We start from the raw sequence: 15,953 nt of genomic DNA, 5'->3' as shown, positions 1-15,953 counted from the left end.
ATCGGGGGTCTATCTGACTCTAGATATCTCCTCTGCCCTTACATTATCTAATCAAACCAAGATTATTATTATTATTATTATACAGTATTTATAAAGCGCCAATAGTTCGCTCAGCGCTGTACATTACAAAGGGGGACAGAACATGTGACAGAACAATACCAATACAATGCAAAACATGAGGGGATCAAGGGCCCTGCTCTTTCGAGCTTACAATCTAGGAGGGAGGGGGTGGTGGCACAGGAGGAGATAGCTGTGGGGGATGGAGTGGTAGGAAGAGTGGAGGAGGTCGGCAAGTTAGCAGGGGGTGGGGTAGGCTTCCCTGAAGAGATGGGTTTTCAGGGTGCGCCTAAAGGAGAGGGGAGAGTAGGTGATAATCTGATGGGTTGGGGCAGGGAGTTCCAGAGGATGGGTGACACCCTGGAGAAGTCCTGGAGGCGGGCATGGGAGGAGGAGACCAGGGAACTAGAGAGAAGGAGATCTTGTGAGGAGCGGAGTGTGCGTGCTGGGCGGTACTTGGATATTAGGTCAGAGATGTAGTACGGGGCAGTATGGTGGACAGCTTTGTACGTCAGCGTTAGGATTTTGAATTTGATCCGTTGCGCAATCGGAAGCCAGTATGATAAGATCGGTATGATCAGATGCTTTCCCATTTTACAAATGGCACTGTTTTTATCCTGCGAAACTGAAGTGATGAAATGCTTGTAGCTTCCGATTTCTTAGACTATAGAGATGATTGGCACCATTCTGAAATCCAATCAGCTCTATGGTCAGCTGGCAGAAACATCGGCTGCATTCTCAGGTTCCCCCAATGGCACGGGACTGTCCAAAAAGGCTGTGGAAGGCAGCAGGGGACGGGGGTCATAATCTCCCGCTGCTGTAAAATCAATCCTGCAGCTAATTAGCCACTAGGATTGCTTTTACATGAAAGCCGATCGCCGGCTGTAAAAATTATACCAGAATGATGCCTGCAGCTGTAGACATCATCCTGGTGTAACCATTTAAAGTTCAGTGATGTACCAGTACAGCGCTGGTCCTTGTTGGGTATATATGCTATGTTTTTTTTTTGTTTTTTTTTTGTATGCAGCCTGGGGGCTGCATTAAAAAAAGAGAAGGAATCTCTGCCAGAAAAAGTGTGTGGCATGCCCACCATTAGAATATACCGCCCTGCATCCACCCACTTCTAATGGTGGGCACACATTAGGTTGCATGTTTCCACATGCGCCAGTTCCAAGATTGTACAAATGTCTAAATAGTGGTACGCTTGAATAAAAATTGTCCATGTATAAGTGGTACCCCATATGGAAAAGGGATGACACCCAAACTATCTTGCCACTGCTCCCCATGTAGCCTAGGTATCTGGGGGGCTCCATGTGACTATCTTTTCCCTCGTAAATCCGAAACTTATAAGTATAGCCTGTTGCCCTCTCACGGATCTTATAAATCTTGACCCCATATCTGGCACAGTAGCTGGGGAGAAATTGTTTGAATGTAAGGCATCTAGAAAAATTAATGAGGGACTCCCCAACACAGATGTTTTGCTGGGGAGTATAGACATCTGCAAATTTTTGGTTAAGGTGATACGAGGGACTGAATTTTGTGGAGCCGGTCAAATTCAGGGTCACCTTGAGGACGAGGTGTGTTGTGGTTGAAATGCATAAAACACATTACACTCTCATATCTATGCCTGGCCATGGCAGCAGAGAACACGCGCATAGGATGAATCGGGTCTGTGGACCAATAAAACCGCAATTCATTTTTTTTTTTTAGTAATGCCCATGTTGAGGGTTAGGCCCAAAAAAAATTTAAATTCAGAAACCGTAATGGGTTTCCATACGAATGGTCTGGCAAGGTTTGAATTCTGGCTGGCGGTGATAAATTGTTGTGCATATAAATTGCTTTGATCCACAATCAATGCATACAGATATTCCGTGAAAAACAGCTCCAAATCAAGGGGAGCAGTTAAATTTCCTTTTTCCGCCTAAATTTCGGGTTTGGCAGTGAGTGGGGGAAGTACAGGTGCTGCAGAATTTGTGGGCTACCAATCAGGATTTGCAAGCACATCTGGAAGGATACTAGGGGCTCTACATGTCTGTGTGCGAATTCTTTGTGGTTGCGGGACAATACTTGTGCTCGCCACTGCACCAACTTGTACTACACTTATGGGACTTGCCACGTCACCAAGTGATACTGCAGTGCTGGTATGTGAAAGACCAGGATGTTCTAGACCACTGGTGCAGGCCAGTTCGCCAAAAGGTAGCGTGGCACTAGTACTGGCACTCTGCTGCATATGAGAGTCATCAAAATTTACCGGCAAGTGCTAACAGAGATCACGTTTGATTCTGCGAACACTGCGGTTTTGTGTGCAATGTATCAAGTGACAGTAACCTACTGACCCTGCACTTGCTGGGGAAGAAGGGGGGGGGGGGGGGTTAAGTGTACGGGCGAAACCCAGGTGCTGGCAGGTGGCGGGGCTGATCCCGCTAACACTACGTTACTTAGGACTAGGACAGTGTAATATTGTGTGGTGCAGGGAATAGATGTCACCAACGACGATACATCTGGAACAATAGGGGCTACATCACTACAAGAGCCTTAACTGCTCTTAAATCCTGAGTAAATCTGTATGAACCATCAGGCTTTTTAACGGGATTAACTGGGGTGTTGTAAGGTGATATTACAGGGTTCAGAATTCCCCCCTGTAAAAATGTTTCAGTCAAGGTGTGTGTTAGGCTTCAGTGTGGCTTTGTATGGTGTACAGGGTATGAATCCCACATCCAACTTATCCCTTGCTCATACTTTTGGATCTACCCCTTCCAATTCCTCAATGACAATAAAACAATATGGTGATTCCATATGAACCCCTCCTTCAGAGCTTACTTTCTAATTTTCCTAATAAATCATTGCCTAACAAATTCTCTGGACAAACTGGGATGACCTTAAAAGAATGATTTATGATATGACCTTGCCCATAGGGATTGCCCACCTCTAAAGGTGGGGTTTTTCAGGTTTTGGTTAGAACCCCAGTTATTCCCATAGAAGGTTCACACTCCAGCACAGCACCCTTTTAACATGCTGACCCTAAAGAAGAACAGGTGGATCTCGTATCAGTTATGAAAGATAATGTCACACCTCCTACCAAGAGAGATATGGAGGGTTGTTTAGCGTATTCAAAAGAGAGCTGGGGGAGCATGAGGGGAACACCTTCCGGGCAGCCCTATTGTCGGTTTTCCCACTGGAATGGGTATTTCACGACAAGCTTTGCTGCGCAGATGATAAGGGGTGCTTGTGGTGAAAGAGCTTGTGAGGGCACGCTTGATATATTCTGTTTTTGTGGTGTCACATTTCGGCACTGATTTATGTCCGGACTGACCACAGGAAAAACAGCAGTCATTCCTAGGACTGAAGACTCTAACTCTTCTCCCTGTTCCTCTAAAACCTCCTTGTGTTGCTCCTAAACTGTCCAATCTCATCCTTTGGTCTGGCATCTCTAGGATCACTATGCTGTAATCCTTTTTTTTGTTTTTTTTTAGGAAGGTCACAACACCCTGCTGAATCCTCCATTACTCTGGCTTCAAATGTTTTAGCATCCTTGTCTGTCCACTCCGACACTAACTGTTTGATTAATAATAAAACCTCTGGTCTATGTCCTTGCATAACTGGCTGTATGTATATAATTCCTAACTCCCGCATTGTCACATTTAATCTTGCTTCTTCTTTCCAGACCTTCTTAAATCTCTTAAGGAATTTGATTCCTTACTGCCATGCTTACAAACAACTGCTGTAGCTAGTGACTGCTTTTCTTTCCATAACCACTGCATTTCTGCAGTGAACGCCTTCCACATCTGTTCCTTCCCGTGGAAGTTCTCTACTTGTAGTCTGTAGCCGGCTTAGATGGTTCATGAAGCTCAGTAATGGAAGACAACTTAGCCCATTCCCAACTTGATGATTCCATATCATATCCCAAAATCCCATCAATGATTATCTTCATATCCTGTTGTGAACATTGTCGTCCTTTCTCAGGTTGCTCTTCTCAGGCAGCTGATGGCAGCAGTGGAGTTCCTCCGAGGATCAGGAGAACCCTTTATGATGCCATTAACTTCAGTAATTTCCACCGGCTTTACCACCCCATCATTACCCACAATGATGTAATGGTAAGCTTGGATGGATCCCTCGTCATCTCTAGTGCCTTTTCTGGCTCTCAGATGATACCTACTAGATTCTTCTGATTCATCCTGCTCAGTCTGACTCACCTCTTCATCCCCTGCTGAATCTTCTGACTCCTCACTTGCTGCATCCCTCTCCTGTGCTGTCTGCTCCTTTACAACCAATTGCTATTTACTTAGTTTTGCTACCTTGCCCTTTTTACCCTTTCCCTTGGTCTTAGGCGTCAAAGCAGCCACAGTTTCCTGCATCTGCTCCATCGCCTTTCCCAATATAACTTTAGCTTCTTTCTACTCTCTACTTATTTCACGCATTGACAAACCTTTAACTGATTCTTCCCCTGAAGAACCCTCACTACCGCCATCCATCAATGCCAAATGGCTTTCTTGATCGACTGGGGACAGCTTGGTAAAATCAGGGAAGGGAACATCTGGCGACTGCAGAGGTGAAACCAGTGGAGTGGTAGGCAGGGCCCTGTGGGCTGGAGCAGAATGTAATAAATGTCTCCTCCAATTGTGTGACAACATATAATCCTCATCCTCTTCCTTAGGGAGTTGAGGATACAATTGAGTATAATCGGGAAGATTAGTGCCCTTTTGTCAAGGTGGTGTCAAAAAAAGGATGATTATTCTGCTTGGCTATTGAGGCAGAAAGGGTTTGTATTGGGCGCTTGTATCCTGGAGCATATTTCAACCAGTTTAATGCTCCCCTTTTCATATAAGTCATATCCCACTCAGGATCTGAATCAAAATATGGAAAGGCAGTTCTGTCCCCCAAACATAGACCCTTTATCATGTCCACATGAAAATCATCATGGTCTCCATCCCAAAGGACTGGCATTACCCATAGTTTCAGTCCATACCGCCAAGTTGTCCACCCATGGGTTAACATAATAATCCCAAGGTGACACTCTGGCAACATACTCTTTACATGTCTTATTAACTGGTGGCTGGGGTTTTTCTAGAGCTGATCCCTTTTCTTTAGTTATTTTTTTTTTTAGAATTTGCTTTCTCTTAATACTTTACGCGCTGACTTAGGAGGATCTCGCTACTTCCCCTTACCTTGGGAGTTTCCCATTGTCACTTAAAGCGAAGAAGCAAGGTTATGCGAGTGGGCCTATATGTTTCTGTCCTGGTGATTACTCTTTGTGCATGGTGAAGCTGTACTGAATTCATGTAGAGCTCTGACAAAATTTTCCCAACTGCACAAGAGCTTCAAGGCTTAAAATCACTTGGACAAATACACCCCTATTCTGATTCTTTCAGACTGCCACCATGCTTTCACATGAAACCCCCTCACTGAGCAGGTGGTGCACATCACAATCATCCAGAGACTTATAATACATATACTTAACAGTTTTTCTAGTTGCACACATACAGAAATAACTTCACACCCTATTCTGTGTGCTTGGGGGAAGGCACATATACAAATCTTTTATAAATCAGCCTAGGTTTTCAATCCCACGAACTCCCAAAGCTCCAGCGGACAACTGCTCGTACTACCACAGCACAGAGGCTTGTTCAAGATGGGAGGCAACCGGGGCAAAGTAAGACAAAAATTGCTCCCTTATCTCCGATGGCCGAACCTATCCCACTTCTGACACCAGTTCTGTTAGGACAACTCAGTTTCGTACCAGCACCCTGTGTCCAATCATGAAAGGTACAAAGTATTTTGGGAATAATGCAATTCAGAAACTGAGGTGTCAAGCACAGAATTCAAAGTCTTTATTATTGATCTGAGTTTAAATATAGCGATAACATTGAATATTTCAGGCGGTGTCCCTAGCACCAATCAAAGTACATTATAGATGTTATAGTAACTCACCATACGGTGTGCAATAGAAATATAGCAAACAAAATAATACGTTTTGCAGCCTTCAAGACCGGACACACTTTCAGATAACATTCCAGTCCCCAGAGAACATTCTGTTATGGGAATAAAAGTTGAGTAGTAAGCATAAAGCAAAGGTTAATTAACTAATAACCCTTTCAGGTACAGTGTTTCATGAGCACGCAATTGTCATTTAAAGTGCACTGAAAGCTGAAAATTGACCTGGGCAGGAAGGGGGTGAAAGTGTCCAGTATTGAAGTGATTTAACCAATCTACAACCGCGCTATAGCCGAATGATGGCTACTGCGCGGTTGTCCAGTTCTGGGAGGGCGTCATATGAAGTCTTCCCAGAATGCTCCCCCAGCGGCACGCACCCGGCTCTGTCAGTGATAACTGTGTCGCACGGACACAGCTGATCACATGACTAGGTAAAAGGGCAATCACAGTGGTTTTTTACCATATGTTTAGCTTTGTCCAATGACACAGCAGATCACAAAGTAAATACAGTTGCTGGTTATCAGCAACACTTTCCTCATGCTGTCACAGCGTGAGGAAAGTACTGCCGATAACCCGCAAATGTCACAAAGCAAATCTGCACTGATGATTAGGGCACTGATTATGCCTGATGATTATCAGTGCCCAGCAGTGCTGTCAGTCAGTGCCCCTCAGTGCTGCCTATCAGTGCCCCTCAATTCTGCATTTCAGTGCAGCACCATCAGTGCCACCTTCTCAGTGCTGCCTATCTTTTCCACCTCATCCGTTTATAATAGAAAGAAAACTTTTTTTTTCCAAATATTTAGCAATTTTTTTTGTTTATAGTGCAAAAAATAAAAACCCCAGTGGAGATTAAATACAACCAAAAGAAAGCTCTGTTTGTGGGGAAAAAAATATTAAAAAATTCACATGGGTACAGTGTTGCATGACCGCACAATTGTCATTCAAAGTGCAACAGCACTGAAAGCTGATAAATTGGCCTGGGCAGGAATGGGGTAAAAGTGCCCGATAGGCAAGTGGTTAAGAAGAACTCCGGGATAGGCAAACAAATCACCTTTTAGTACAACCCCTACACAAAACATTAAACAGTTAAAACTTTAAAAAACCCTTACCAGTTAGGAGAAAAGTCTAATTGAATGTTCATGACCTTATCTCTGTAATTCAAAAGATAACCGCATTTGTTCTGCCCAGTAGGATGTGTAACAGCAGAGATTACATCATATCCTCTCCTTTCTCTCTGCAGTAAACGGAAACTACTGTTCCCATCAACCAAAGGGGAATTGTAGTGAATGTGGGTGGGTACACTAGGCCTGTACATGTTCAATGTGTCTGAAAGCCTCGGTCCGCTCACCACTGCAATTGGGGCTGAACTACATCACTGCTTCCTACATAAGTGATGTGCCAAGACCAGTGGCTGCAGGGATAGGAGGCTATTGCAGCCACTGGTCTTATAAACAGGAAACCAAAGAGAATTAACAATTTGATTTGAAAATGAATAGGCTATTTCAGCGCAACTATTTAATGAACCAGCAGATGGATGACATATTCAATGAAGGTAGGACATTGGCAAAAAGGACATATAAAGATATTTTTCCCAAGAGTTCTGCTTTAAATCTCCTGCATGGGTAAGGTTTTTATTTTTTTGCTTTAAAGAGTTTTACTTTTGTTTTGTTCAATAAAAGTTTGGACTGGCATGGACTCACAAAAAATTGCATTTACCACTGAGACCACATAAACATGCTTTCTCACCATTCTATTGCCCCAGTTCCATTTAAATTTAAGGGTGAGGTATCTCCAACGGGATTTAAGCCCAGGTGTGAGAATGCTTGTCAATCTACAAGAGATGTGATATAAACAAGTACCTATACATCCATTATCATACATATTTGGGTTAACCTTGCCATTGCTGTTAGAATCTGCATACAGAAAGTTGTGAGTGTATAAAGAGAGTATTTAGTTTTTTGGACTTACAATATAAGAAATCACCCATGGGTATACCGTTTAATCATTGTGGACTATATTAGCTCACTTAAGTGCACCTGGTTGTTAGCACGGTTGGTTGGTAGGGCAGATGCAACAGTACATTTAACTGGCAAATGTATGAATCGGATTAAACTTTATGCAAAGGAATATACTGTATTTGTGAAGATTGTTTATGTACTGTATATTAATGCTGATTAACAAAATCTAGGAGCCATACATATATACTCTGCAGGGAAAATTCTATTAATAGTTTGTGTCTCATTATGTTGATGTGTTATTATTTTGGATAAGTAAAATATTTATATGATTACACTTTTGTTATCCTGACGTTAATGGGGAAATCGTGTTCTTAGATATGTCCAAGTAAGGGCTTGTTTTTCTAATTATGTATATTTTGAGAGGCTTTTTTTCTATGAATGGGTAATGAAATTGGCTTGGATAGCTGTTCTATTTTGTGCTTTATGGATGCCTTCCCCCAAATGTTTGTGTATATTAAAAATGTAAACTTTTTTTTTTCTTCATTTTTTTTTTTTTTAGGTCCACCCAAGCTCCTGAATGTTATTCCGAGTACTGATATTCTTATTATTGACAATGGATCAGCAGTTACTTTTCAGGTTAAAGTGTTAGATGAGGAAGGAAATATAACATGTCAGCCGAAGCTAATTGTGCAGTGTAAGGTGAGTCCAAGATACTATAAACCAGTGGTTGTCAATTTATGAGCTAAAGGAGGCTTCAAATGGGTCTCACATAAAGTTTAGTATATGTAATGCTTGAGAAGACTGTCAGCAATTGCAGACCTAATCGAGGAAATGAGGGTCGGTGAGTGCAGACATTCTGCATTTTTTGGCTGGGAATATGCTGAAAAAGACAATATAAAACTGGGAACATATTGGACGAGGCTAGTAGAGATCAATGGTATTACCCTAATCAATGTTCCCACTACAGACTGCCGAGGGCTGCACAGATAATTATATTCAGGAGTAATGTCAAAGGCTGCCCAAAGATAGTCCCAGAAAACAACTGGTGAGGAGATATCTGCCCTTAATCAAAAGATGGAATGGATTGTTGGAAACTGCTGCAGTTCTAAACACTGGTGACTGTTTTCATGTGGCACATTGATTGTCCTTGATTCTCTATAGAAGGATCTAGACATGCTCATGAAGAGATATTAATTGTACAGTACAGAAATTGTACTCATGGACCTTGGGTTATACGCCACTACCTTCAGGTGATTGGACACTGGCAAAAGCTTTGTGGGGAATGCCTCCGGTGTACCCTCATGTAACCCCACCCACTCTGTTGAACATTTTTGCTATTGTCCTTCTTCTCTTGAGAAGTTTCTAAAATATGCTGTCTTAATTGTACAGTATAGGAGACAGTATTCATAGATCCTGGGTTTAAAGGCTCATGATTGGACACTAGCAAAACTTTTGAGGACACACCACCTGGACACCTCCCTTATAACCCTAACCCACTCTTTAAATCCTTAGTTTTTAGCTAGTTTACTAAGGTAGTGGAACTTTTCTTTCTTATAGAGAACTCACTCTGGGCCTAACTTGTTTGTTTTTATCTTCATATTCTACAATTTGTTCACTGCATCAGAATCCGTGCAACCTCAGTAAAACCGTGGGAGCCGTGTCCAGACCCCACAATGGGAATGGCCTGTAGAGTTGCTTCGGGCACTGGATCTCGCACGAGCTCTCACCATGGCACTGGGTGTACCAAGTGCAGTTATCCACTGGATGCTATACTGGTCCAGGGCCTTGGCCCCTTCTATGGTGCCAAGACCCTGAAGACCCTTACTGGGGTATACCCACCATGACAGGCGAAGCCTGGACTCTTTCTTTCTAGGGTCCAACATAGTGGACAGGTAAGACAGGGTCACGTTACTTTAAAAAAGCCAGGTTATATTTTGAATTTATTTACTTTACAGTCTAAACTTTTCAAACTTGGTGCTATAACTCAGCCATTCTAGTCTCAAGTGGTTTGCCAGGTGTTTCATTACCCCACAGTTTGCACACTCTACTGCCACTTCCTCCAAGAGCCTTTTTAAGGTACTCAGGCGATTCCTCCCACTCTTTTACCATAAGGACTTTGCTACACGACACTCTACACCTGGGCTTACTGTGTACTCATTTTGGACTTGCTTTCCCCTATGCCATGAGTACCTCTCAGGGAATTACATTCATCTGTAGCGATGGCAGAAGGGAGACAGGTCAAAAGCTCAGGCAAAGGCCCACACAACATCAGACTGACAATGCTTCCCTTGCACCAGATCAGGCCCTCGATTTTAACATTGGTCTCTGTATCCGAGTACGCCTACCTGATAAAGGCAGATTTTTCTGCAACCATGTCACAATTTGTCAGACAACTAAAGGCTTTCCAGGGCATCAGAATGCCATGATCCCTTTTACGAGATACTCCGTATCGATCTGAGTCATATCCCAATATGCACAGCCTAGAAGAGGTACAGTAGGAAATGAGGACCCAGAGGCAATGTTTGAGGAGGCTGCAGAAGATTTCTCACCCTCAACTCCTATACACCTTATCTATCTGAGTCATATCCCGATATGCCCAGCCTAGAAGAGATACAGTAGGAAATGAGGACCCAGAGGCAATGTTAGAGGAGGCTGCAGAAGATTTCTCACCCTCAACTCCTATACACCTTGAAATTGCAGCTTAATGCAATATACTTGCTAATGTGAATTTTCTCACTTCTGCTGTTTGCAAAAACCTCAACTTTGTCTCATATGTTTCTCCTCCATCTCATGATGCCCTTATACAGTTGCAAGAAAAAGTATGTGAACCCCTTAGGATTACGTGGAGTTTTGTATGAATTGAGCATAAAATGTGCTCTGAACGTCATCTAAGTCACAACAATAGAAGAACACAGTCTGCTGAACATAATACTACACAAACATTAGATGTTGCCATGGTTTAATTGCACATAACATGTAAACATTCACAGTGCAGGGAGGAAAAAGTATGTGAGGCCCTAGCTTAATGACTTCTCCCAGAGCTAATTGGAGCCAGGAGTGAGCCAACCTTGACTCCAATCAGTGGGATGATATTGGATGTGTTGCTGACAGCTGTCCTGCCCTTAAAAAACACACACCTGTTTTGGGTTTACTGGTTTCAAGAAGCACTGTCTGATGTGAACCATGCCTCGCTGAAAAGAGCTCTCAGAAGACCTGCGATCAAGAATTGTTGACTTGCATGAAGCTGGAAAGGGTTACAAAAGTATCTCCTTGAGCCTTGATGTTCATGTGTCCACGGTAAGACAGACTGTCTAAAATGGAGAAAGTTTAGCACTGTTGCTACTCTCCCTAGGTGTGGTCGTCCTGTAAAATGACTGCAAGAGCACAGCGCAGAATGCTGCATGAGGTAAAGAAGAATCCCAGAGTGTCAGCTAAAGACCTACAGAAATCTCTGGCACATGCTAACATTTGTGTTGACACATCTACAATAAGGAAACCATTAAACAAGAATGGAGTACATGGGAGGACACCACGGAGGAAGCCATTGCTGTCCAAAAAGAAGATTGCAGCACGTTTGAAGTTTGCAAAAGAGCACCTGGATGTTCCACAGCACTACTGGCAGAATATACTGTGGTCAGATGAAACCAAGATTGAGTTGTTTGGGAAGAACACACAACACTATGTGTGGAGAAAAAAAGGCCCAGCACACCAACATCAAAACCTCATCCCCACTGTGAAACATGGCGGAGGGAGCATCATGGTTTGGGGCTGCTTTGTTGCCTCAGGGCCTGGACGGATTGTTGTCATTGATGGGAAAACGAATTCCTGAGTTTATCAAGACATTTTGCAGGAAAACGTACGACCATCTGTCCGCCAACTGAAGCTCTGCAGAGGATGGGTGATGCAACAGGACAATGACCCAAAGCATACAAGTCATTCAACAAAACAATGGCTGCAACAGCACAGAATACGCCTTCTGGAGTGGCCCAGTCAGAGTCCTGACCTCAACCCGATTGAAATTGTGTGGCATGACCTTAAGAGAGCGATTCACACCAGACATCCCAAGAATATTGCTACACTGAAACAGTTTTGTGAAGAGGAGTGGTCCAAAATGACTCCAGATCGTTGTGCAGGTCTGATCTGTAACTACAGGAAACGTTTGGTTGAGGTTATTGCTGCCAAAGGAGGGTCAACCAGTTATTAAGTCCAAAGGTTCACATACTTTTTCCTCCCTGCACTGTAAATGTTTACATGTTATGTGCAATTAAACCATGGCAACATCTAATGTTTGTGTAGTATTATGTTCAGCAGACTGTGTTCTTCTATTGTTGTGACTTAGATGACGTTCAGAGCACATTTTATGCCAAATTCATGCAAAACTCCACGTAATCCCAAGGGGTTCACATACTTTTTCTTGCAACTGTAGGTACAAAGAGACCTTCAAAACCTAAAAAGACATTACCCGATCATGAACAAATAGAATGGGCAATCTGTGACAATTGGGTTAATCCTGAAAATATTTTCACTCCTCTGAAAATCATTGCTGAACTTTATTCAGTGAAAAAAAAGTTCACAAATAAGTGGTCTGTTCCAGTAGCTGATCCTGCTGTCTCAGTCTTAAACATGGCACTGTACTAATTGAAGATGTGCCTTTATTCAAAGATTCTGCAAAAAGGAAGTTTGAAATGCTCTTAAAGGCTCTCGTCACACTTGATGGGCAATGAACAACCCATATGATACTGTATTCCATTACCATGCCTAAAGTGAGAAATTACAGCAGTTTCTTTTCTCTTTTGTGTGGATGACCTATAAGCAGTAATGAAACTAATTTCCAAAATGGTTGTAATCTCAATTTGCATGTACAGAATCTTCAGGCTCAAAGCCTGGACAACTGAAGCTGCCTGTAAAAGACACCTCACATGTATTCCCTTTGAAGGAGGATGTCTTTTTGGTGAGGCACTTGGCGAATTAAATCAAGATGTCACAAGAGAGAAGGTTCTACTTCCACAGCAGAAGATTCAAAAACCCCCTTTCAACTGCAAACCCAAGTTCAGCCCTTTGTTTGCCATAATATTTGCCTCACAAAGCCCTACAAGTTTTCCCCAAAGCCCTGTTCCCTGTGAAGGAGGTACCCTCACTCCTAAGAGTGGGGGGGTATCTGTTACAGTTTGCCTCTCTTTTGTATCCCAGACATGTGGGTTCATTTGGTGGTTTCAAGGGGGATACAGAACTCTACCTCCTATCTGCTTTATTCTGTCACCCCAAATGTGGCTATCCTGGCCTACAGGTTCAACAATAGTCTGCCTATCAACAAAATGGTGGCCATCAGCACACAGACACTGACTCTCTGTTGCATAAATGTGAATGAGTAAAATATGGCTTCAGCTCCTGTTCTCCTCCTGTAGAGAACTCATCAGATGTGTTTTGCTTTTACGATTAAGCCCCAAAAAGGGCAAAACACACCTGAGTAGTTCTCTACAGGTTGAGAACAGGAGCTGAAGCCATCTTTTACTCATTTCATTCATATTTATGCAACAAGGAGTCAGTGTCTGTGTACAGACGGCCACCATTTTGTTGAAGTTTACTAATGCCTATTCACATGCTGAACCAACGCACAGTTTTAGGGGGCACTTGAGCGGTACTCTTTTCATTGCTTTGAACAATCTACCTGTGCTTGTGGACTGCAGTTCTATCACTGTTCAGTGAACCTTGTTCCCAAGGGAGTTCATGCTCCCCATCAACATTCTGGAACTGAGAGCCTTAAGACTAATTCTCCTACACTATACGTCTTTCCTACAAGGTCACCCAGCCAGAGTGCAGTCAAACACCACCACAGCTGTGGCCTATGTAAACTAACAGGGGAGTACCATATGTTGGACAGCCCTGAAGTAAACAAGCCCAGACCCCCAGACCTTTCAATATTTTTGATACCCATCTCTGGACTTGTTCTATCTTTTCAATATCTTTTTATAAGTGAGGTCTGCAGAACTGGACACCGTATTCTAAATGAGGTCTAACTAAAGATCTATATAGAGCAGGGGCGGGCAACTGTGGACCTCCAGCTGTTGTAGAACTACAAGTCCCATGATGCATTGCAAAACTAACAGTTACAAGCATGACTCCCAAAGGCAGAGGCATGATGGGACTTGTAGTTCACCAACAGCTGGGGGGCCACAGTTGCCCACCCCTGATATAGAGGAATCCGGACCTCCTTCCTCCTGTTGGTGACCCCTCTATTGAGCCATCCTAGAATTTTATTCACTTTCCCCACTTCCTGGCCACTCTGTTTTCTCATTTTGCAATCATCTGAAATAAGTACCCCCAAATCCTTTCCCTCTGTAGTGCTGGCCAACAGTGTACCCCCTCTGTTCCATCCTGATTTTTTTTTTTTTTTTAACAGTTGCGTTTATTGAAATCGTACAAAAGTATAACAAGGCAAGGTACATAAGAACAGGCAAAGTTGCGGCAGTCAGTAAAAATACAATTCACATGGAATTCCATCGCTAAATATCATACGGAGTCAACTGAACATCCTTGACAAAAAAAGGTGGGGGAGAAAAGGTAAGAATAGAGAAAACCCCAAGAGGGGGGGGGAAGATAAGGAAGAAAAATAGAGGGGGGAAGAAGAAAAAGAGAGGCAAAGAAGAAAAGCAAATCATAAACATAAACAATAACCAAGCAAGTAGACAGTACAAACTGGACATACCCGCAAGAGAATAAGCCAATTATACCGGAAGGCCTTGAGCCTCCACCCACCCAGTCCATATTTTATCAAATTTAGCTGGACAATTACAGCTCATATAAGTAAGTTTGTACAATGGAAGCGTCCCGTTGACTGCCAATTTCCATCCCGAGACTGTTGGCTGAGTCGACTGATTCCATTTCAACAGGATTTCTCTCCTAGCTTAGTAAAAAGCATAGAGGACAAACAGTCTATTATGCTTAGACGTCTCCACAAGGTCCAAAAGGCCTAGCAACATAATCAGGGGATCCATGGGGATAGACAGTTTACTAACAGCGTTAACAATATCCAGTACCTCGACCCAGACATTCCCAGAACATATGGAGAAACGTGCCCACCTCCATATCACAGGGAGGATATGTGCATGATCTATCAGGATATATCACAGCCAAACGCAGAGGGGTGTAATATACTCTATGGATAAATTTAAGTTGTAGGAAGCGGTCCCTGGCCGAGATCTTGGTAGGGAGGCACTGTAGAAAACAATCCTCTCAGTCATCCTCTGATAACGAAGGAAGGTGTGCCATTTATCAAAGAGCACCTGCATTCTAGGGGTAGAGAGTGGCATCAACAGGGAATGGAGAGCAGATAACGGATTAGGCAAATCCTCCAGTAACAGCAAGTTTTCTAATGGATCTGTCTGGTCGGTGTAGAGGGAAATTGAGCTGCCACCGCATGACACAATTGTAAAAATTGGTTAGGCAGGCCATAATTACATTTGAGTTTGTCAAACTGAAGCAGGACGCCGCTAGGCATAATATGGTGCAATGTTTTTATACCATATCGAGCCCACACCACAGGGTCTGGGATCGTATGCAAATGTGGGAGGCAGGAATGCCCCAGAGTGGTGTGTGAGGGGAGTATGCATTATTCACCCGAAATTGAGCTCTAGCCTGACTCCACACCCTAAGGGTCGTCAGCATAGGAAGAGTGATGGCCGAGTTTGGCTTCGGACCTCTATGAATTAGGTTAAGAAGTTATGAACCCAGTATTGCCGCCTCCAGGATCACCGCAGCATTATCTGCCTTGTCCATTCTATTCCAGAAAACGTTGGTTTCAAACACTTTTGAAGACCTTTCTACAGGGAGTTGCTTATTTCAATCCCCCACTTTGACCACTTGTGTCTCCTTGGTATCTGCTGCTACTTTCAGTTTAACGACCTCCCTTTGAATCAATTTGTGATACCTCAATGGGAGATCTCACCAGTAATACGGCCTATTCACGTCCATTATCTTTGTCAGGTGTGTCTGTGAGTTGGCGCCTTT

At 43.2% G+C, this 15,953-nt stretch overlaps 1 protein-coding gene across 1 annotated transcript in view; it reads left to right on the top strand.

Annotated features, from left to right (window-relative positions):
• The window catches only part of SMCHD1 (structural maintenance of chromosomes flexible hinge domain containing 1), a 408,526-nt gene that overhangs the window by 146,961 nt on the left and 245,612 nt on the right, over window positions 1–15,953 (top strand). Inside the window, exon 23 of the mRNA XM_089678219.1 lies at window positions 8,506–8,645. Within this exon, the coding sequence (XP_089534345.1) occupies window positions 8,506–8,645 (140 nt within the window). The remainder of the gene's footprint in view (window positions 1–8,505; window positions 8,646–15,953) is intronic.

This window comes from Staurois parvus, unplaced genomic scaffold (genome assembly GCF_062004578.1).
Source record: "Staurois parvus isolate SC_StPar_1 unplaced genomic scaffold, SC_StPar_1.0 ptg000015l, whole genome shotgun sequence".
Lineage (NCBI taxonomy): Eukaryota > Metazoa > Chordata > Amphibia > Anura > Ranidae > Staurois > Staurois parvus.
This window is presented reverse-complemented; position numbering and strand designations above follow the sequence as displayed.